Source organism: Uloborus diversus, chromosome 5 (genome assembly GCF_026930045.1).
Source record: "Uloborus diversus isolate 005 chromosome 5, Udiv.v.3.1, whole genome shotgun sequence".
NCBI lineage: Eukaryota > Metazoa > Arthropoda > Arachnida > Araneae > Uloboridae > Uloborus > Uloborus diversus.
Window position 1 is genome coordinate 7,776,582 of NC_072735.1, and position 24,040 is coordinate 7,800,621.

General features: G+C 32.6%; 1 protein-coding gene across 1 annotated transcript in view; it reads left to right on the forward strand.

The window, feature by feature from the left end:
- LOC129222426 (cell adhesion molecule DSCAM-like) overlaps positions 1-24,040 on the forward strand; it is a 133,980-nt gene that overhangs the window by 57,651 nt on the left and 52,289 nt on the right. The window contains exons 9-10 of the mRNA XM_054856938.1: positions 14,832-14,993; positions 22,424-22,711. Of these exons, the coding sequence (XP_054712913.1) occupies positions 14,832-14,993; positions 22,424-22,711 (450 nt within the window). The remainder of the gene's footprint in view (positions 1-14,831; positions 14,994-22,423; positions 22,712-24,040) is intronic.

Here is a 24,040-nt window from a genome sequence, read left to right on the forward strand (position 1 = left end):
GCGGCTTATAATGTACACTCAAGCAAAAACAGCATTTTTTCGTAAGGAAAAGCGTGGAGGGGGGGGCGTTTCAGTGGAGAAGCGTAGTAAGCCTCTTAGTACTTTCAAAAGTATCTTGAATATGAAAATGGCAAAAGACATAATGTATATTAATGATGAGAAAAGTAGGCTTAAAGGAAGAAACTTTTTTTTTTTGTCTATTTGAACATAGATTGTTGTATTCTTTCTAAAATTGAATAAGTAGCATAAAACTGTGAGCAATTTTTATTTGAAAGAAAATATCTGCGTAAATATTTCCTTTTTTGTTGAACAAAGAAATCAATTACAAATTTATTTTTAAATTGAAAAAAAAAAGTGTTCTATTTCTTAATTTTAAAGTAATAATACAGAAATCAGTATGGTAACTGCAATGCTATCAGCGAAAATTCCCAAACAACAAAGTTATAAAAAGGTTGATTATTACTTCTAGCTAAAGCTTTTCAATTTGTCAACATTAAAATTTAATGCGTAAATTAGTTGAAGTATTGTAATTTCATCATTCTTACATTGACAATCGTTAGAAGAATCTGGAAAAGTATCCATAATACTTACCTTGGCTTGAAGTTCGATACTACCGTAATAAAAGTGAGTAAAACTAGTGGAGGAGGGGAGGGGTTAGTGAGGTCAAACCCCTCCTCCTCTTAAAGCAGCAAAATTATATGTATGAACACACATGCAAGGGCCTAAATTTGCCTTTTTCATCCTTTAATTTAAAAAAAAAATCATAAAACAACCCCCCTTCCCCCCTCTACCCCAACCTCCCCATGGAAACTTTCAGAGTAGTCGCTTCCCGCTGCCTCATGATATTTTACTTTAGGAATATACATCTGAGAAGCAATTTCTATCATATATTTATGTACGATTTTATAAGAGAACATTAGATCAATGGAAAAAATATCAAAATTAAGGAAGTGACGTTAATACATCTGAATATACGATGTAGAAAGAATTTAGATGGTTGGTTGGTTGATTTGATTTTTATGGCGCAAGAGCCCTTGAGGGCTATACTGCTCCAAACGGTATTTTATTATATGCTATTTATTTTTTATTAAAGAATATAGTAAATACGAGCATATTTTGAAGAAGAAAGCGTAAAACTTCAAGTTTCAGTATTAAAAGGTGCAGCCGATAAAAACATTTAAACAAAGTGAAGATAAAGGATAAAGACAAAATGGACGAAAAAATATCTAAAAGACGTAAAACGTTTCTTGAAAGTTAATGGGCAGTTAACGTGTCAAATTTGTGCCAGTAACAAATCTTGAAAAAAAAAAAAGGAACGTTTTCAGCTGAAGTTTCAGTAACCATCCTCAAATCATCTTGAAATATTTCTGTAGAATTCAGAAATATCTCTAGTTAAAGCCAATCATGTCCCTGGAACCTTCAGAAAAACCTCATGTAGATAGGTTTTAAATAAGAGCTTGGCATTTTTCTGATTTACCAGGCAATTTTTGCAAAGCTACCAAACTCAGTGGCTTATTCGCTCTCTCTGGGAGCTTTGTCAATCTGGGCGGGCCATAATCGAACTGAAGTCGATACACTTAATAAATACGCTCAGTTAATCGTTAAACTAGTAGCTAAAACTATTTTGCAAAACAGTGATAATGGGGTGGTTTCCTTCAGTCAAAAGTACTACTTTTAGTCATTCAAATGGATAGAATGAGCAAAAAAAAATTACATGGAACCAGAATTTTTTTTTTAATTAATTTTTTTACATGTCCGATTTTTCAAACAAGGCGTGGTTTTATGACGTCACAAATGATGCATGGCGCATCTTTCTACTACGTTTCCACGTTATGATAATCAAGCAGGGAATTAAAATTGCGCTCTACGTTTGTTATCAACCATATCGTTGCCAATACACGTGAGTAAAGATGCAAATTAAACATTTTGTTCTGTGAATGGCAACATTGAATAGCATTTCATCATTTGTGATGTCACATGACAGTAGTGTAAACAATGAAAAGCGCAACGATTTAAGTAATTTTTTTTAAATATTAAACTTTTAAAAAAAAATTAAGAAGTGGTCAGATCCTATGTTTTTAAGCATGCTCTTTCAGAAAAAAAAATACTTTTAAAATTTTGGAAACGACCCCATCCTGCATTCGTAAAACTTATAGATTTTGAAAACTTTTTGATAAAAATGTCTTGATTTTCACAGGAAGTTAATTGAAATCTGTGAAATACCGAAAAGTTTCACCGAAATAGTGACGTTTCTACGTGCAAGGCAACTCGAAAAAAAGAAAATATTGTTTTTAATGCCCACACTGTTAAAATTTTCCGGAAAAATTACGGTAATTGTTACTGGCATCCATGTTGCCAGTAACCATTACCGTAAAAATAAAATGTTACTGTAAAATTTTACGGTTTCCTCGGTAGACCACAGCAACCAATTGGATCCGGGATCGCTTATTTTTCCGGTATAAATTACCGTAAAAATCAGCGATGCGTTAAGTCCGCCATTTTACAGTAACAATTACAAGAAAATCTTCTTGAATTTTTAAGAGTGCATAGCAGCAAAAAAAAATATTTTTTTTTTTTAGTCTGAATGTACATCGTAACTTTTTAACAACATAGACATATCTTTCCCCCAAAGTGTTATGATGCAACAAAGAATCCCTTGAAATTTAAGAAAGGGAAAATTCGAGCAAATAAAAGAATCTTTATTGCATGAGCCAAAAAAGGTGAAGTTGGGCCTTATCTTTCCCTGGCAACACCGGTTGAAATAAATAATACTTTAAACTACATTTTTCTCAAGGGGAGAATAACACTTATTTGTAGCTGTGACCCAAAAAAGCTGTAATTTGATTTAGTGTGAACGAAAGTACCCAAAGCCAAGAAGAAAGAGGAATTCTGAAGGAGAAAACATTATAAAATGGCGGAGATTGAATGTAGTTGTATACGAGCTGTCATAAATATGAATGAGGCTTTTAAATCGCATGTATCGTTGAAACGACTTGGTCAATTTATTGTTATTGGATTGAATTGTAAGACAGACAATTGAATAGTATGAAGTATTTCAGACTAAAGATACGTTTTAAATATTTAATAAATAAATAAATAAATAGAACGTACGTAATTTTTGCTTCATTTTTGGGAGAAAAACTCTGTATAATGTCATGGTTAACGAGCTGATGTGTGCATCACACGACTTCCTTTTACTCCAATTATAATGACATTTTCCCATTATTGGCAATTTTAATGCGATTCAATAGTTTACTCTCAAAATATCACCACCAGTGGCCAAATTAAAACCAAATTTAAAAAATAAAAAAAATCGCCAAATTTGCCACCAAGTTGGCGACAAAACTTGGCGACCAAAAAACTGGCGATATATCGCCAAGTGTCCGCCAAATTCTAACATCACTTGAGTATAAATCGAAATTAACAATGATTTCCCCACAAAAGGAGCGGAAGAGCCCTTTAGAAACACCCGAATGCAACCAAAAAGAGAGGTGCACAACTAGACCCCACTAGGAGTCTACGAACCAAATTTCAACTTTCTAGGACATACCGTTCTTTACATACGCACATCCGCATAAATGCACATACATACATACGTTCATACGGACGTCACGAGAAAAGTCGTTGTATTTAACTCGGGTAATGTCAAAATGGCTATTTTGAGTTTTTATACGTTCTTGGACACTTATCTGCGTGTGGTCGGGTTGAAAAAAAAAGAATAAAAAAAACTCAACATTAACTCGGGGGTGAGCAAAATGAAAATTAATGCCGAATTTAGAGTGAATATTTTTTCGCGAATACAATACTTCCTTTTTTTTTTTATAAAAGGAAGTAAAAATGAATGTCCAAAAGAAATAAAAATGTATTTCACCGTAACTTACCATACATATAAGATGTTAAAACACCCCTCCCACTACTCTTATATTGTTTAACTTACTATGATGAGTTCATTTTTTAAAATAACCATAATAATAGTTAAAAACTTTGACACTGTTAAATGTTATATATATATATATATATATATATATATATATATATATATATATATATATATATATATATATATTTTTTTTTTTTTTTTTTTTTTTTTTTTTTTTTTTTTTTGCTCCCTAATCAACTTTGATGGAATAATTTATCACAGACAACGAGGAATTTCTTTCACGTTCCACCTTTATAGACCATTAGAATGTTCGGAAAAAAGTATCAAACATAAAATTAATTCTTAAGCAGTTGAAATAGCTATAACGATTGTCATTAGCAAATTAAATGCTAAGGTCACTTGCATTTAGCAGGCGATTAAGAACTCCGTAGATAGCTGAAATAAATTAAAAATGCTAAAAATAAGTTTCTGTTGAGCACGGTTCTCTTTTTCCTATTTTTTTTTCCATATATTGAAGAGTCTACTGTAATATGCCCTTGTGAATATTTGCGCTGCGACTGAAAGATAAAAATGCTGAGAAAAATACAAGTATCCATGAAAATTTAACGCGATTGGTTCGTTTTCACAAAACAGTCCTTCATTAAGGGGTGGGGATAGCTTTGTATGTGTGTTCGAAACAGGGAAGTGCACGGGGGGGGGGGGGGAGTCAAGACACCTGTTGGCCCGGAACGGAGAATGAAGGGAATCCGAGTTTTTAAAAAGGAGGGGTGAAATATAGTAGGAACGTAGGGGACTTGTAGTTGGGATGTGGATTGGGGTCCGTAAAAGTCATTTGTGACGGGCACCGAAATTTCTGTGAATACCCCTGGTTCTATATCTGCTAAATATGTATGAACCTATGAATTTTTGTTTAAAAAAAACGTGTTCGCAATGTGCAATGGGGTGGTTTCCTTCAGTCAAAAGTACTACTTTTAGTCACTGAAATTGATAGAATGAGTAAAAAAAAAAAACATGGACCCAGAAAATACTTTTATTTTCCCAACAGTTATTTTTTTTTATATACATATTTTTTTTAAATTTCCGATTTTGAAAACAAGGCGTCTTGATGACGTCACAAATGATGCAATTTGGTGCATCTTTCTCCCTCGTTTCCACGTTATGATTATCAAGAAGCGAATTAAATATTGCGCTCTTCGCTTGCTATCAACCGTATCGTTGCCAATACAAGTGAGTAAAGATACGAATTGAATATTTTGGACCGTGAATGGCAACACTGAATGACATTTCATCATTTGTGATGTCATCGGCAGAGGACATAAACAATGAAAGCGCACCGATTTAAGTATTTCTTTAAAAACTATTAAACTTACACAAATTATTTAAAAAATGGTCAGATCCTATGTTTTTAAGCATGCTCCTTCAGAAGAAAATACTTTTGAAATTTTGGAAACGACCCCATTATGCATGTTTATTTCTAATTCAATCTTTCGTATGCAATTCATGGATTTTCTTTTTCTCTTGCATTCTTACATTATTTTATGTTATGATACATTTTTATTAACATTTTTTTTAACAATTAATCAACGCTGAATAAGCAGCAATTGACAAAGTCAGTGGATATTTGGCATAACTGAACCTCCATGTTTTCCAATATAAATAAAATATGTATTCATTTTTCTTGTGATTTTTTTAAAAACGTAGGTGGATGAAGGACACGTCTGGAGTATTACAGCACATAGAAGAAGATGGAAGGATCTGGGTTAATCAAGGAACGCTCAACATTAAGAAAGTTCAGTTCAGTGACGGTGGAAAATACCAGTGCATTGTAAGAAACAGCATAGGAGAAAGAAGAATTGAAAGCGTTTTAATTGTCACAGGTACATTTCGAAATTGCCGAAATTCATTTTTTTTTTAAAGATTTTCTCCCCAGTATTCTTAGAAATTGACATAGCATTAACATGTACTTGTGGATTTTTTAATCGTTGATATTGTCAGCTTTTGGTTTGACGATCGCAATTGAACTCAATATCAAAAGAAAGAACGTATAACAATCAAATTCATGAAACATAAAAATTGACCTACCGCTAATGCTCCACAAGCTTGCAAACGAAATGTTTCATAAGATGCTCCGGGTATTGGTTCTCAGTTAGGGTTTCAGTTAAAATTTGAATCGCCGTTTTCAGATTTGTTTTATTATTGCACATTTTTTGTATCTAATAGTTTGTGAAATAATTATATTTTTGAACACTTTTCTACTGACACAAGTGTGAAAATGAATTAAAGAATACACTTTAAAATCAATATCCTGACGTTTATCATACAAAGCTATACTGGGATCTTTATTATTTAGTTGAATATTGAGATCAAGGGAATTAACTAATTCATCCTTATTTGTTTGTTTCAGCAGTAGTCCTTTTGGGTAAATTTCTTTATGTAAATTATGAAAATCATTGTTGTTAAAAATGATAATGTCATCAATGTATCTAAATGCTTCTATACTGTTGTTTATTAAAAAAAATAGATTCACAAAAGTGTAAAAATAGATTGGCAAATGCACTAGAAAAAAATGTGCCCATTGGTATTAAATTGATCTGTTATTTTGTCTATTTCCAAATTTGTTCTCAGACACCTTATTCTAAGAACATGCTTTGAAATAATTGAATTATCATTTGTTTAAACTAGAATATTGCTTATAGGAAACACCATAGTTAATGTACGCTTTAATACTGGTCCTGCACCTACTAAAGCCTCAGTTTTCTGTTTTTGTTTTCCTTTATTTTTCTTTCCTTCTTTTAATTTTACATTTTTGTTTGCTTCGCTGATTTTTATGAATACATATTATGCATACTATCTACACGATGTTAGTCTAGTGATAAAAATGTGGCCTGAAATTTAATCTTTCGTGTCGTTACCTAGTGTATAAAAATGAATAATAATAATTTTGAACGATACATGACTTTACCAAAAATACGTTTTATGGCAACTCTGAAAAAAACGAGCTGATGTGTGCATCACATGACTTCCTTTTACTCCAATTTAATGTCATTTCCCCATTACTGGCAATTTTACTGTGATTCAATAGTTTACTCTCTGAATATCACCAACAGTGGCCAAATTGAAACAGATTAAAAAAAAAAACATCGCCAAATTTGTCGCCAAGTTGGCGACAAAACTTGGGAACCTAAAGACTGGCGACATATCGCGGAGTGTCCGCCAAGTTATAACACCACTTGAATTTACATCAAAATTAACAATGATTTACCTCCCAAAAGGGACAAAAGAACCCTTTAGAAACACCCGAATGCTACCAAAAGAGTAGGTGCACTACTAGAATCCATTAGGAGTCTAAATTTCAACTCTCTAGGACTTACCGTTCTTGAGTTATGCGATATACATACGCACATCCGCACATACGCACATCCGTATATACGCACATCTGCGTATACGCACATCCGCAGATATGCGCATACATACATACGTTCATACAGACGTCACGGGAAAATTTGTTGTAATTAACTCGGGAATCGTCATTATGGATATTTCGCGTGTTTATTATATTCTTAGGCACTTATCCACGTGTAGTCGAGTCGAAAAAAAAAACCTCAATATTCATTCGGGAGTGAGTAAAATGGAAATTAAGGTCGACTTTTGAGTGAAAATGTTTTCGCGAATACAATATTTCCTTTTTTGTTAAAGGAAGTAAAAAAGGCTCATATATTGATGCCTCAGTAATCTCTGAATATTTCTGATTTCAGCTCCATTAAGTGTTACCATAAGGCCCGCTCGTCAAGTCCTCAACATAGGTCAAGAAGCAACGTTTAACTGCAATGTGACAGGTTATCCAGTTCATACAATCTCTTGGAAGAAGGACCAGCGACCAATATCCTCTTCCAGCCGCGTCAGACTTTTGTCGAGAGACGTCTTGCACATAACGTCCGTACGAAGAGACGATAGAGGAACGTATCAATGTTTTGTGTTCAATGATTTTGACGGAGCGCAAGGAACTGCAGAATTGAAAATATCAGGTATTTTTTGAAAATATATGTGCATGGAAAAAAAAGGGGGAGAAGGGGCTGGATACAAAGATAATTTTTTGCAACAATTATTTAGGCCTAACAATAGTGCATCAGCGATGGTACACTTCAAATTATTTATGTAGTGGATTTCTTGAGTTTTGAATGTCTTGCAGGTGGGTTATTTTCAAAATGGCGGAGAGTTTTTAACCTTAAACATTAAAAATATTTTGTCAGGTTTTTTATTTTTTTCTTTCAAATTCAGATATGATCAATTTGTTGCTATTTTTTATTTATTTTTTTTTCAAATTCAGATATGATAAATTTGTTACTATTTTTTATTTTTATTTTTTTCGAATTCAGATATGATAAATTTGTTACTATTTTTTATTTATTTTTTTCTTTCAAATTCAGATATGATAAATTTGTTATTATTTTTTATTTATTTATTTATTTATTTTTTCAAATTCAGATATGATAAATTTGTTACTATTATTTATTTATTTATTTTTTCAAATTCAGATATGATAAATTTGTTACTATTTTTTATTTATTTATTTTTTCAAATTCAGATGTGATAAATTTGGTACTATTTTTTATTTGGAAAATCAAATGCTTACTTTTCAGTTTAAAACACAGTCGTTATTTGCACGGTGAAATATCATAAACATGAATGCCCACATCAGCAATGACTGGTATAAAGTTTTCATTTTTGATGTATTAGAATCATATTTGAGAGTAAAAAATTTCCATTCTTTGTTTCAAAGAATTTAAAGATTTTTTAATCCGATAAATTTTTTTAAGAATAAATTACAACGTTAAAAAAATAATTTAAGTTAGTCCCTATATATAACTTTTAAAGCAATTTCATACTTTAACAACTGGTTAGTACATCCATGTTTCATTTTTATCAACAACGAAAAGTTTAAAATAAAAAATAAGTTAAATAAATGAATAAATAAAACAAGTTTCTCCTGGGAAATAGGTAATGCATAAAGATTGGTGTGACGAACCTACGGTATATTTAAAAAAAAAGATACTAAATGAGTACATCAAATTTGAAATAATATAGTGAAAAATAGCTTCTATAATAAGTTTTTAAAATGGCTTATAATCTCAATTTAATTTAAACATGTCAGTAGCATGGAGACAGATTATTGTCCTATATACAGATTTTTTTTTGTTGATGACAATTCCAAATGGCGGGAAAAAATATTTTTTTAAAGTGAACATTTAAATATTTAACTCTGCTGACATCAGGTAAAATATACAAGACACTTTATTTGCAAATATGTTTTTTTTTTTTTTTTTTTTCAAAACCTTAACGTAAAAATAGATTTTATTTTGTTGAAGAAGTTTCGTATTTCGATAATCCACAGTGTCTTTATAAATGGCATTTAAATAAATCTTAAAATTTTACTGAACACATACATAGAAATAACATACATTATATTGAATGTATTATTCCAAAAAAAAAAAACTGTTACCGTGAGTGACGGCTAAAAAACCATTGATGAACAGGAAAATACATTAAGTTATAGTAAAATTTTGTTTAAAGAATAAAAGCAAATACCAGGAAATTTCTGAAAACATTGCTGCATGTCGAAAAAATAAGAATAATAATTATCAATAATAAATTAATAATGAACATAATAATAATATTTATAATAACTTTATAATAACGATACTAATAATAGTCACTTTATAATACTAAGTTTGAATGAGAAAATTAAAGAAATTTTTAAATACAAAGCATTTATGAGTAGAAATGTATATTCATGAACAATATATTTTTCTTTTGCTTTCTGGCAAATTGAATAAATTTTTAATTTTTGTCAAAGTTATTTTCACTTCCGTCGCATCAAAAGGATTGTTGCATTTGGCATTGCTTGCCTTATTACACTGTATAATAATCCTCAACACAATGCAACTTGTTTGCTTTTATGTCCCACAGATGTAGCACCCACCCTGATATCGGCCTTTCCAGAACACACTGCTCACCAGGGCGACATGATCTCTTTGAAGTGCGTCACGACTGGGAATCCCCTCCCCCGCATCACTTGGTTCCTAGACGATATCCCACTTCAACAAGGCCCTCGAGTGGCTGCGGTGGATCGGATCGGGGACCTCGGTCACGTGACAGGCATCCTCAACATCAGCGAGGCCCGAGTGGAAGATGGGGGAGAATACAGGTGCCAAGCGGACAATGACGTCGGCAGCACGTTCCATGAAGCTCGGCTGAACATCTATGGGCCGGCCTTTGTTCGTGAAATGGTGAACATCACTGCGATAAATGGAGAGGATCTTGTGATACGATGTCCTTACGGAGGATATCCGATTAAAGGAATTCGCTGGTACAAAAGTAAGAGATGATGACTAATAAATTGAATTGGGTGTAATAAAGAAAGTTTTCAAATCATAGAATAATGTTTTAATATACACTATAAAGACATTCCGAAACGTTACTGGTTATTTCCGCGGAACGTTTCTGGATTTCGGAGGGTTTCACCTATTTCCTCGTAAAATCAAGTATCTTCGCAAAAAATATTCCTGAATTGCTAAAAGTTGCACGAATGCAGACTTTTCACTGGTGTGAAAAATGGTTTTTTGCTACCAGTTTAAAGGTTGACTGAGCGTGTTTATTTAGTGTATCGGTTTTAGTTTAGTTACGGCTCGTCTGGATTGACTAAGCTCCCTATGGGAGCAAATAATTCACTGGATAGCTGCAGCTTTGCGAAACAGGAATTGCAGGCAATGAATTTGTTTGATTCTTGCTTGCAATTATTCGCTGAGCTTTGGCCATGGTTGAGCTAATGCTTCTGGAGTTTTCTTGGTAAACCAGGAAGGTTCTAACCAAATACATTAAACCTATTCAATTTTTCTAGAAGATTCACTACTGACTTTAACAGGGAAGATTTCCCAGTATTTCTGGTAATGTACTGACTTTTATCGGAAAAAGTTCCTGGTTTTTGTGAGATATGTTACTGGTTGAAATTGGGCACATCAGCTACCTATTATTTTTCAGGAACGTTTCTGAATCGTTTTTACAGTGTAGAGCTGATGTAAAAGCTCCCCCCCCCCCGTAAATAAAAAAAAATGTTATTATAATACAATTGCAACGGAGAAGTTCCATAATTTAAACTTTAACCTACTTATTGGCAAAATATCTCTGGCAAAGAGATCAATTACGTTAAAATTACATATATCCATTACGAAATAAAAATTAGAATTGTATTATAACAAGAGTTACGGAGCTGTAGGAAAAATGGTTGACTCCAAAATTTTTACTATCTCCGATTCATTTGCCCAAAATACCTTCCACTCCTACTGTATTTCCGCAGCGCTTTAGAATTATGGACTCTGAGAAAAAAGGATCTACTCTGATTCTTGGCATCTTAAAGCCTTCTACTCCTGGCTTTGACTCCCCCCCCCCCTTCCATTGCCTAAAAATCACACCGACTCCTGACTCTTTCTTAATTTCGTAAAATTTTCGTTTCATAAGAATTTCATAAATTTCACCTCTTTACATGCTATGTTAATAATTCTTGTTCGTTTTCAGCAAAAGAAAGGCACTTTTGTAGCTTTTAGCGCAATAGCATGTCCAAAAACGTGCATTTTAGTCTTAAATGCATTTAGAAAGAGCGATTTTTTTTTTCTTGACATGTATACCATAAAGTAATTTGAAACGGAAAAGAATATGTACGAAAAGTACGTGTACGAGGAATGATATATTTTTCACACGCGGAAAATAAAGAATATCAGAGGATAAAAAATAAGCTTTTTTTTCTTGAATTGTTACAACAATAGTGTTACAACAATACAGTGAAAAGCTGCATTTTGCGTAAAAATAACTATTCTATTCTTTAAAAAAAAATTAAAAATCTAAAATTTTGAATCTTTTAAGCACTTTTTGTTGAATTATATGCTTTTAGTCTCCAAATTCCAGACTTATGCTAGTTCAACTGGGGGTGCAACTTGTCAACAGGTAATAATCAAGAAACATATCAGCAATAAATTTAAATTTCAATCATAGTTTTTTCACTATATTCACTTTTAAGCATTTTTCTCTTAAGGTAAGAATGCCAGTAGTTTAACTGTGGTGTAACTGACGTTAGCCTCCAATTTTTAAACTGGAGAAACAAGATCTAGGCTCACAGTTAGTTGATAATGATATTACTTTGAAGGGCTGAAATTTTATCTCTTACCTAACAAAGGAAAAACATCAGCAGTCTTTTTTTTTTTTTACTTTACTGGTGTGTTTTTTTTAATACTCATAACAAAGGTTTTTCCTGTTCGTTTCATTCATTTTTTTAATGTAAAAAAGACTTTTTTTTTCTATCTGTATTCAAATTCTTTACCTATATTTTATTGCTCGTATGGTACTGTCCAGCTCCGAGAAGTTGAGCTATGGCCTTCAGCAAGTCTATTTCTTTCAAGGGAAAACAATCAATAAGAAGCAAATTGTTAGGTGCAGAGTTGGGCTACCATTACAACCCTTCTATTGGCGAGAAAATCCTGAACCCCTTGCTACTTCTTACCTGAATTATATTGTTCGCCAAATAGGCAATAACACTGCAAACTAATCCGCAAGTTCTTAAGCCGTTTTCCTTACCCCTATTTCAACAAATAGAATCGTTTCATCGGTCGAACAGCGAAGCTCAACTTGCCAGAGGTGGACAGTTCTTTAAAAGGACTTGTAGTAAACATCTTAAGTTCAAGTTAAAAGGAATTTTAAGGGGTGCATCTTTTTATAGGAAATGCTTCTAAAATTGCACTATTACCTTACATAGGTGGTCTAGTAACAATGAATTAATCACCACTCTTTTAGGCATAGATCATGGCGCAACCGCTACTGCAAACTAAAGAATGCCCTTAAAAACTATCGCACAGTTTCGTTTAAAAAAATGATTGTAAAACAAAAATTGTTTGTGAAACGAAATTAAACTTCACTTTCATTATTTGTAATTTCTGCGTCACTTCATCACTGTAAGTAACATCATTTTTAAAAATGTTACAAGTTTTATTTATAACTTTTAATAGATTTTTTTATGAGTGAGCATAAATAATGATAAAATAATAAAGTTGGCTTACAATTATTCAGACGTTAAATACAGATAATATAATTCTCTTAAGTGACTGTATACTGATACTCATACATTTGCCGCAAAAATATACTTTTTTCAATTACAAATCTACATTTGAAATATAAATTATGTACTGAGTTAACGAAAGCATTATTTGTGTTACGAATAACCTTCAATTTTCCAGCTGCAGTACTAGCTAACTTTAAACATTAAATTCTTTAACAATATGCATTAAATTGTTTTATTATAAAATATATTCAGAAAAAATTAAATAAAAAAAAACATGCTTGATTGGAAATGAAATCAATTTAAGAAAGTTGAATTTATCATATCACTGTTTATTTTGAAATAAAGCTTGATCACGGAGAGAATGTAGATGCCCTTAAAGTGGGAACATCATTTGTGTCATTTGTAATTGGTAGAATCAGCCAGAAAGCGCCGAGAAGAACTAGTATGTTGTGACCATCACGAAACTTTCTTCTATATTTTTCTTCTTTTTTTTCTGATCCCTCCGCATGCTTGACGAGGAAGCAATATTCCCAAGAAAACCAAAATTACACATGCAAAAACTTGACGACCATCCCAATGTCTGAATTATTGCTAAAAACAAAGCAAAGAGCGAAAATTGAAAGTTATTTTAAAAACCTTGCTTGAATTAATTACAAATATTTTATTTGTTAACAAACATAAGATGGCAACAGTTAAAAATTTTAAATCATTGAAATAATATTTCCGATCATTTCCATACAATTAAAATCACGAGAAATATGCAGGCGACAATCTATTACGATTTATATTTCTTATTGTTGCATTAATAAAGCTATTTTTATTCGCAAAATAAATAAATAAATAAATAAACACCTCTTGGAGCAATTGGCGTCAAAATTGAACCAAAGCTTGTTTACATATGAATTCACATATGTTCCAAATTTCAACCAGAACGTAGCATTACTTCTTGGGATAGGGCACTCACAATGGAAAAAAAGAACGGGCGATTGCGCTACCCCCTTTTTAGCTGTTGACACCAAAATAAAATCAGTTCTTATACCCACCAAGGGCTACTCACCGATAAATCTTTCTTTCATTCCGTTCATTATTTCTTGAGATACAGAAGTCACAATTGACGACAAAAAACGTTCTATAGCTCAACCCCCGTTTGAGTTATTGACACCGAAATTGATCAGCATCTGTTCCTGTTAATGGCAACAGATGGACCAAATTTTGTTTAATTTCGCCAGTTACTTCCTGAGGAATAGCAATCACGCGTAACTCAAAAAACGTGCCATTACTCCACCCCCCTTGGAGAAATTCGCGCCAAAAACCAATGGGCACAAGTTCACATAGGGGCACATATGTGTACCAAATTTCGTTCGATTTCATGCGGTAGTTTTTGATGTAGAGCGGTCACAAAAAACTGGTCACGCACAGACGTGACACACGGACACACACAGACGTGACACACGGACACACACACACACATACACACACACATACACGCACACACATACACACACATACACACACAGACAGACAAACAGACATTTTCCAAAAATAGTCGAAATGGACTCAGCACACCTCAAAACGTTCGAATCCGTCAAAATTCGAAATTTGAAAATTTGCACGAATCCAATACTTTTTTCTATATATTAGATATAGAAGAAAGTAAAAATACGCTTTCTCGTTGATACTATCAATCACAAAATAATCCCAACCTATTACAAATGATTTCATAATAATGATATTTTAGCTTCAAATTCATCCGCCATCTGTCCGTAGTCATGCTTTACTATTCTTCAGCTAGCATTGAACTTCATTAATTAATAATTTGCAAACACCGTGTTTTGCGCTTCGCAGATGGTGTTCTCCTGCCACTGAATCACAGACAGAAAATAAATCACGGAGGAACCATCACAATACAAGAAGTACAAAGGATATCAGACAGAGGAGAGTACAGCTGTACTGTGAAAAGCACCGAAGGTCTGACGGCTACGGGAAAGACCTTTGTATCTGTTGTTGGTAAGTTCATTTAAATAAAGTTCAGTTAATGTGTCACAAGAGTCACACTTCACCATACCCGCCTTTGTCAGATTTCACGCTATTTTTCATTAACATATTCTTACAAAACATGCGTGATGCCACACTTGATATCATTTACGCCTCCTGTCACAAATTGTCACAATTTCACGAACTCCCCTCAAAGCGTGACATAATTTTTGGACAGCCCCTTACCTTGTTATCGACTACAAATGATTTCACGTTTTGAGGTTGGAAGGAGGAGAAGGAGGTTGCGACATAATGGCAGTTTGTGACAAGGGGGGGGGGAGGTAACAAGAAGTGTGACATCACTCATTTTTTAACACTTGGTTTATGTAATAAAGCGTGATTTATGACAAGGGGATGAGTAATGTTGCGTGTGACACTCTGTGACAAAAGACGAGAGGATCAAATATGATGGAAAAAAGTATGACTTAATTTATAGACAGTTCCAATCTAAACTTGTGAAAAAAAAGGTGATTTTTATGTATTCCATGAAGAAGAAAAAATGTATGAGGTCACACTTTCTGTCACCCCCTCTCTACTCGTTGCGACATTGTAGCAGTTTGTGACAAAGGGGATGGAGGGATTAGTAAGAATTGTGACATCGCACGTTTTAAATATTTTCGTTTATGTATTACTAGCTGCGTTGCCCGGCTTTGCCCGGTCTATTTTGAAAACAAAAATTGTATCAAGTGACGTATATTCAACAATCAGGCATAAAAAAAGAAAAAAAAAAATCATCATGCTAAATTTCAACTCCAAACAATGACGACAGATATTAAAATACTTTTAAGAAATTAAAATAAAATGAGAAAGATGGATTTAAAAAGCGTAACCATGGAAACACAAAATAAAATAAGTTTTAGAATTGAAAATGAGAAAGATAGAAACAATGGATTCAAAAAGCACTACGGTGAAAACGCAAAATAAAATGGTTAAAAACTTGAATAGAGAACAGATTTTTGAACTTCATTTAATTCGCTTGTAACTTTTTTTCTAATGGAGATAGAGAATTAAACTTCCGACCATAGGTCGAGTTAGATCTGGAGTAAAAAAGGTAGCTCTTTACAATGGTGTCAAAACGAAAACTGTAGGACAATTCATTCACTTTTTATTGATAAATTTAATGAAGAAAGTAATTCCTAAATTTCAGCTAAGCCTAAAAAAATTCGAGCTAAAAACGTAAATGACTCCCGCCGCAATTAAGTTAGAGCGTTGGAACAAATTGCGTAGAACGCGGAAAATTCTTCCCTTTCCAACGATATATAATATTGCTAATGGCGAGTAATTTTTAACCCCCATATTCGGGAATTTATGTGAAAATTGGGCCTAAATTGGAATAAAAAAAGAACTACACTGTTAAAACTACAGGTTGCGTTTGGCACCTTTCAGGGGTGAAACGCTTGTTCACCAGCGACACCCAATACGGAGCCAGAATGGCACCTCTTACTAGGGCGAAAAATGGGCACCTTTTAAAAGACAGGCAGCAAGGGGGAAAAGAAGGAACCTTCGGAGAGAAAAATGGCAACCTCACTGATTTCTACAGTAGATCCTCTTACCCCTCCCCCCTATTGTATGCGTTTTTGAATATTATTGTGTTCTATTTATTGTTTGGGTTTATGATAGACAAAGTCTTGGTACTTTTTTCACATTGAATTCATTTTGGATTAAAACTTGTCATTTAAGGCATTTGATCACATTTCAGACTTTTCAACATAATATAGAAGTGTTCATGACTTCAATTCCTCTATCTGAGTTCTAACTCTCATAAAAACCCTTGGATTGCTCAGTAGTTTTAAATGATATTGACATTTACTATAGCATGATACTAAAAAATAAGAGTGTAGGCATTTATGGATAATTTACAAGCACAGCCAAAAATATTCAGTTATATTACAATCACGGAAAAATCAAATCGTTTCATAAAATGCAGGCGTTCAAAATATTTTAATCAAGAGTAACATATTGATACGTAATATATAATTCGACATTTGAATATCCTATTTGAACATAAGTAATCTAAAAAAGCACTTTTTTTCTTTGTTAAATAGAAACTTTTATGACATTAAAAATCAAAACAAATTTTTAGCATCCTACATAATGAAAAGCAGTGGAAACAGAAATTAGAGAGAGAGAAAAAAAATAAACGCGTCTAGACACTGCATTCGGTTTTTGAAATAACACCAACGAAATATTTTCACGTAATGAGTCATGGCATGAAACAGACAGAGAGATTTCTTTTCAAAGCTTTTTTTTTTCTTTGCTACGTCTACGCAGATATTTTATTGAGAAGATAAAGACATTTAGTCTATCTGCTGTAGCAGTTAGTTACATCATTGAATTTTCATCCCGGTTACTTATTAATTATTTCGTATTGCTAACAATAAACAATTTTGGGGAAAATCCGTGAGACCGCAGACGTGACAAGCAATGAACACCATATATTAGTACACGTGATAAAAAAAGCCGTACATCACTATGTTAAAACGTTTAACTGTAAACAATAAGCAGAACTCAGTTTACTTTGTTGAAACACAACTCTGAAAACACTAAAAACCTATTGGAAAGCCTTAAATGTTATACCATGATTAAATGCCTGAACTTACGCAAGGTTTTGAAGGTTTGTCCCAGAAATGTGGAATTTTAATCCAATATAATTGTCTATTCAATGTGAAAATTTAAAGTACCAACAACTACGTTGCAGCATCGTCGTCCGCCATTAAAGTATCTGAATTGAACTTATGCCGGAGTGCACAGCGCATGTGCGAGCGAGGCACCTTTGCGGAGGAAAAGAGTCGCTATTGGCTACTGCGTGAGCTGATGGCCCTTCATTATCTTCTTTCATCCACTGAGGTGCTAAAAGATATCGGAACAATATTTCCTAGCCTCTGGGCACCCTGTGGCTCCGTCTTTGCACCCTACGGCAGAAAATCGCACCCAGCTGGCACCTCTGGTTATAACAGTGTATTCATCGAATTTTTTTCGAACTGGTCTGCAAACCTTCTCAGGACTTAAAGGAACAAATTGTGAAAATTTCAGCAAAATCGGCCGGGTAGTTCTCGAGTTTTGCGAGTTCAAACAAGCAGACGCTTTTTGGACACTTCATTTTATACTATGTAGAGATACCGACACATGTGAAAACGAAAAAAGTAAGGTTATGCGTAGCACTTGATAAGTTTATGTAATATAGCGTGACACATGACAAAGGGGGGGGGGGGGTAATATTGCGTGTGACACTCTGTGACAAAAGAGGAGGGGATCAAATATGATGGGAAAAAGTGTGACATCGTTTATGTTCAGCTCATATCTTAACATAGTAACAATGTGCGTTTTGTATTTTCGCCTTTTTTACAATACAATTTGAAAACAGCTAGATTAAAATTGATGGGCTATTTTTTTTTTTCTTTTAGTTCTTATTTTTTTTCTCTTAATTAAGCATATTATTTGAATTCCTCCCGAATTTCTTTTTAAAAAACCTTTGTGAATAAATATTTGTTCATTAAATACAGTATTCTCCTCAACAAAATGCAATGCATGAAGCTCTGACTTTAAAGCCAGGAGAATATAAAATGTCTATGTAGTTTTAAGAGCGGACGGAAATAAAGCGGTTGATGAAAAATGCTTTCTGTTACAACGCTAGTGAATGGAGGGGTGAGGTTGGTTATGCTATACTGCAATCAAGTTAGTTCGCTTAAGTGCGGAGTATATCACTTCCATTGAGCGTTTTTTTTTCCTTATAAACCGGGGCTTTATCTATATTTTGTTAAACTTCTGGTATAGTTTTTTACCGACGAATAACTAATTTTTTTTTCTGTCACAGAAAAAGAGACTATTGAAATGTCAGTGAATGCCAGTACGGAAATAAAAACGAAATAAATTTAATATTATAATTATTATTATTATTATTATTATTATTATTATTATTATTATTATTATTATTATTATTATTATTATTACTATTATTATTATTATTATTATTATTATTATTATTATTATTATTATTATTATTATTATTATTATTATTATTATTATTTGAAGAAGCTGAGTTAATGATTTTGTAGAGTAATTCTGTGTAAATCTTAGCATTTAGTCTATTTCTTTCTTTTTTTTTCAAAACGCTATTTTAAAAACTAATTACAGAAATAATTGTTAACGATAAGAGGTAAATGTATGCTTAATCAGTTCTGTTCAAAACGGGTTTAAGCAAAGATTGCCTACATCGTTAAAACAAAATCAAGTTAAATATACTCTTAAAATCTCTCTTCCTAAAAAAGCAATGGAAATTATTACATAAAGTTTTTTTTTCCTTCTGCTTCATGATTATTGTTTAAAAAAAGGATTTTCTCACAGAGAATCCTCTAATAATTTTATTTTCTTTCATTCAAATTGGGTAACGGTAAATGAAACATACTGAGAATAGTGCGCTAGAATTATTGAATAATAATAAATATGTAAAATATAACTTTATAAGGATTAGAAAGATGCCAAGGATACCTAAGCCACAAGTGAGGTAACAAAAACATTTTTTTAGAAAAAATCGTTTTTGGTTTTTTATTTTTTATTTTTGCTTTAAAAAAAGAAAAGACAACTTTTTTTGCCCCAATTTTATCCCAGTTGAATTCTCCCCCCCCCCCTCAAATACATTTTCCCCTGAATAACGGCATTCTACGTATACTGTACCAACCTTTCAATTGAAATACATGCAAAATATGCATAATGTACGAGACACAACATAACGACGCATTCGACCCTCCCCCCTCATTTGTATGATACCTGGTGTCCTAAAAAAGACTGACTGTTTTCAAAAATTTATAACAAGAGAACGGTTAAAGATAAAAAACAAATTCTAGCAGAAAATTCATGTGATAGACGCTAAATTTTTTCCCTCAGAGTTCTAAATTTTAGTTCAAAAATGTTTCAACAGATGCCGCTGCACATAGTAAGTCTGTAAGTCAAAGAAGAAGAATTGAAATTCATCGATTTTTCCTCCGATTGCGACATGGGATTACTGCCAACGAGTGTTTGAAAATATTGTTTTGTTCTTTTGTTCATTATTTTTGAAAAATTATGATGTAATTTTCAATCTTTTCTTTGGATTTACGCACTTACTATCTGCAGCGCCATCTATTGGAAAAATTTCAACTAATATTTGGAAGTCAGGGATAAAAAAAATTACAGCCCACCACATGCATTTTCCGGAAGAATTTTTTTTTATCATTTACCGTTTTCCTGTTATAAATTTTTGAAAACAGTCAGTCTTTTTCAGGGCACCCTGGATATACGAACATATATTTTAAGTACTTATGCGTGTGTGTTGGTTCCATGCACAAATTTAAACCGTAAAACGTACATAGTACATCTTAAACAATTATTCGTGGTGTATCTCTCACACATCCCGTTCGTAATGACAAAATTTTTTGAAAATATTTTTTGTACCTATATAAAACAATTTTTAGAAGGAATATTATTATTACTATTATTATTATTTTGTTAGATCATGAGGCAATTTTAAAACAATAAATGAAATCAAGACTATAGGTATAATTTCAAACACTTATTCCGAGAAATACCTTACACATGCATACAAATGCAATGTTTTTCTTTTTGGTTTGAAAATTAAATACGCTCATATCCACTGTTGATATGTTTGATTGCATCATTGCACACAGTTCGCTTCAAGTATTTTTCCACAAACAGCAATTGGGAAATGCTGAAGACAACAAATTTACTTGGAAGACAAAAGAATGGTAAAGCTTAAAGAAAGCTTTGACAACGAGCAATGGAAGTGTAAAGTATAATAAGAAAAATAAAGTAAATGAACAAAAACGGAGAATATTTCGATTCATGAATCTTTTTGTTCTCCCACGCGTCTAAAATGATATTTCACTTTTATCTCTCTGTCAAAGTTTTGGCAACAATCATCTATCAAAGACAAACGTGCGCTTACGTTTGAGATACAAATTTTAAATGGAAATTTGAGTATTTTATTTTTTTTTTTTTTTTGTGTCTGTATCAAACCGTAACCTTTTAAAAGAAATATACCTACGAAAAATAGAAATCAACACGCACATGGAGAGATAACATGTATGAGTATCAAATTAATTGAGTAAATGTATTTCATTTAAATATGTTAGCTTTTTTTTAAGCTGTTATGGGAGAAGTTTTAAGTAACAAAACACATCTAATCCTGTCCGTTTTACTAACTAAATTAAAGTGTAGATCACATACAGGCGTCACTCGTAAAACACGGTACTTGTACAACACGGTTTCGATATTACACGGTACAAATTTGCGATTATTATTACACGGTTTCGATATTACACGGTACCAAATTTGCGATTATTATTACACGGTCTCGATATTACTCGGTACCAAAGTTGTGATTATTACTACACGGTTTCGATATTACACGGTACCAAATTTGCGATTATTATTACACGGTTTCGATATCGCACGGTATCAAATTGCTATTATTATTACACGGTTTCGATATTACAGGGTACCAATTCTGCAATTATTACTACACTGTTTCGATATTACGCGAAAGTTATGTTTAAAGGAGACGGAATTTCATTTTTGTTTAATACATTCTGTTAACGTTTGATAATAACTAATAATTGATAAAACTAATAATTTGATAAAAACAAATGAAAGGATAACTTTTTGTACCGTTAAGTGTACTTAAAAGTGCCGTAGAATATTTACGTACCGTACTTTAATGGAAAGTCCTCGCTTGTTGAACATCATCAGTCAAACTAAACTGTTTGACTAGTTTATAGCACATGTTGACAGCACCATAGAGACAATCGCTATTTTAGAAATCGCAGTGCGTTTCCATCTCATTTTTTTTTCTGGAATTCTGAAAGTGAACCGGACAATAGGTGATCGGATAATTGGAGTTTTACTGTAGTTAATGTACTCCACAGTTACATGAGTGTTTATATTTTGTGATGTTTCAGTACCTCCTGCGATAGACCCTCACTACTTTTAATAGTGTAAAAATGAAATAGATTTTATATTTTGTGATGTTTCAGTACCTCCTGTGATAGACCCTCACTACTTTTAATAGTATAAAAATTAAATAGATTTTATATTTTGTGATGTTTCAGTACCTCTTGTGATAGACCCTCACTACTTTTAATAGTGTAAAACTTAAATAGATTTAATATCTTGTGATGATTCAGTACCTCCTGTGATAGACCCTCACTACTTTTAATAGTATAAAAATTAAATAGATTTTATATTTTGTGATGATTCAGTACTTCTTGTGATAGACCCTCACTACTTTTAATAGTGTAAAAATTAAATAGATTTAATATCTTGTGATGTTTCAGTACCTCCTGTGATAGACCCTCACTACTTTTAATAGTATAAAAATTAAATAGATTTTATATTTTGTGATGTTCCAGTACCTCCTGTGATAGACCCCCACTACTTTCGCGAAAGCATCACAGTCAACGAAGAAGCTCGTACGAAGTTGATGTGTGTGGTTGTTGAAGGCGATCCGCCGATGCGCTTCAGCTGGTTGAAAAATGGCCACACGTTCCTTGCTCATGGGGATACCACAGTTCAAACGTTTGAAGACACGTCCATTGTTACTTTCAAGAAAGTAGTGTCCAGTGACAGAGGCCAGTATTCTTGCATAGTTGCAAACGTCGCAGCTTCAACGAACAGGACAATGCAACTAATAGTGAATGGTAAATTATTTTGCAATTTGTTTTGTTTCTTATGCACCATTTTTTTGGTTTGTTTGCTTGTTTTTCAGTAAATTATTTTCAGAAATTGAATTCGGAATCATTTTGTTTTGGAAACTGCTAAATGCTAGAATTATGAGCGCATGAGTTTATCTCTTTTTTTCTTAAAATGTGGTCTTGTTTGAAACCATATTACTCATATTTTATCAGACAGATTATGTGAAGAGGTTTTGTACATTTAAATATGGTATATTAGATATTGTTAGCTTATTGTTATGTTTTTTTTTTAAATATTTGATTGAAACATTATCGGTAATACATGAAATACACCGCCAGAAGATTTTTTCCACCTCCAGCTCAGTCACTCCTATGCCGGGCTGATGAGTGCTAATAAGCACGAAACTGCAGTCCTCGGCTGGAATTGACTGAGCTGGCGGTGTATTTCATGTATTTCTGCCTTAGCTCTTGCTATAGGGCGGTAACTTACTGAATTATCGGTACGTCATACGGATTTGTTTTATCAAACAAATAACTATAAAAATTAGATATTAAATTTAAGACATGTGTTAAGATATTTGAAACATATTTGATAAAAATAAATATCGCATGTACATCAATTAAATATAAATTAATTTATTATATTTGAACAAGTAAAGTTCCGGTACAATTTAGCATCAAAAGTAACTTATAACTATAAATTTTAAATAAGTCTACACAGTTTAGTATCTAAGTTTTGAATTATTATATCATCTAGAAAACAATAAAAATCAGTATAAACTTGAGGATGATAAAGTAGCACCTGAATTGGCGAAACAGACGGCAGGAAGCCATAGAATAAGAAAAAATACTCATACGTCATTACATTGTAAACTTTTTTTCATATTAAAGAATCAGACACTCATTTTCCGCCTAACAAGTATAGTGAAAGATATCATTTACACAATCAAGTAACGGGGTCGTTTCCAAAATTTTAAAAGTATTTTTTTCTGAAAGAGCAATACTTAAAAACGTAGGATCGGACCATTTTTTTAAAAAAATTGTCTAAGTTTAATATTTTTAAAAAATTACTTAAATCGTTGAGCCTTCATTATTTACGCTTCTGCCGATGACATCACAAATGATGAAACGATATTCAATGTTGCCATTCACAGAACAAAATATTTAATTCGCATCTTTACTCACGCGTATTGGCAACGATAGGTTTGATAGCAAGCGTAGAGCGCAATTTTAATTCGCTTCTTGATTATCATAACGTGGAAACGCGATAGAAAGATGCGCCAAAGAGCATCATTTGTGACGTCATCAAGACCACGCCTTGTTTGAAAAATCGGA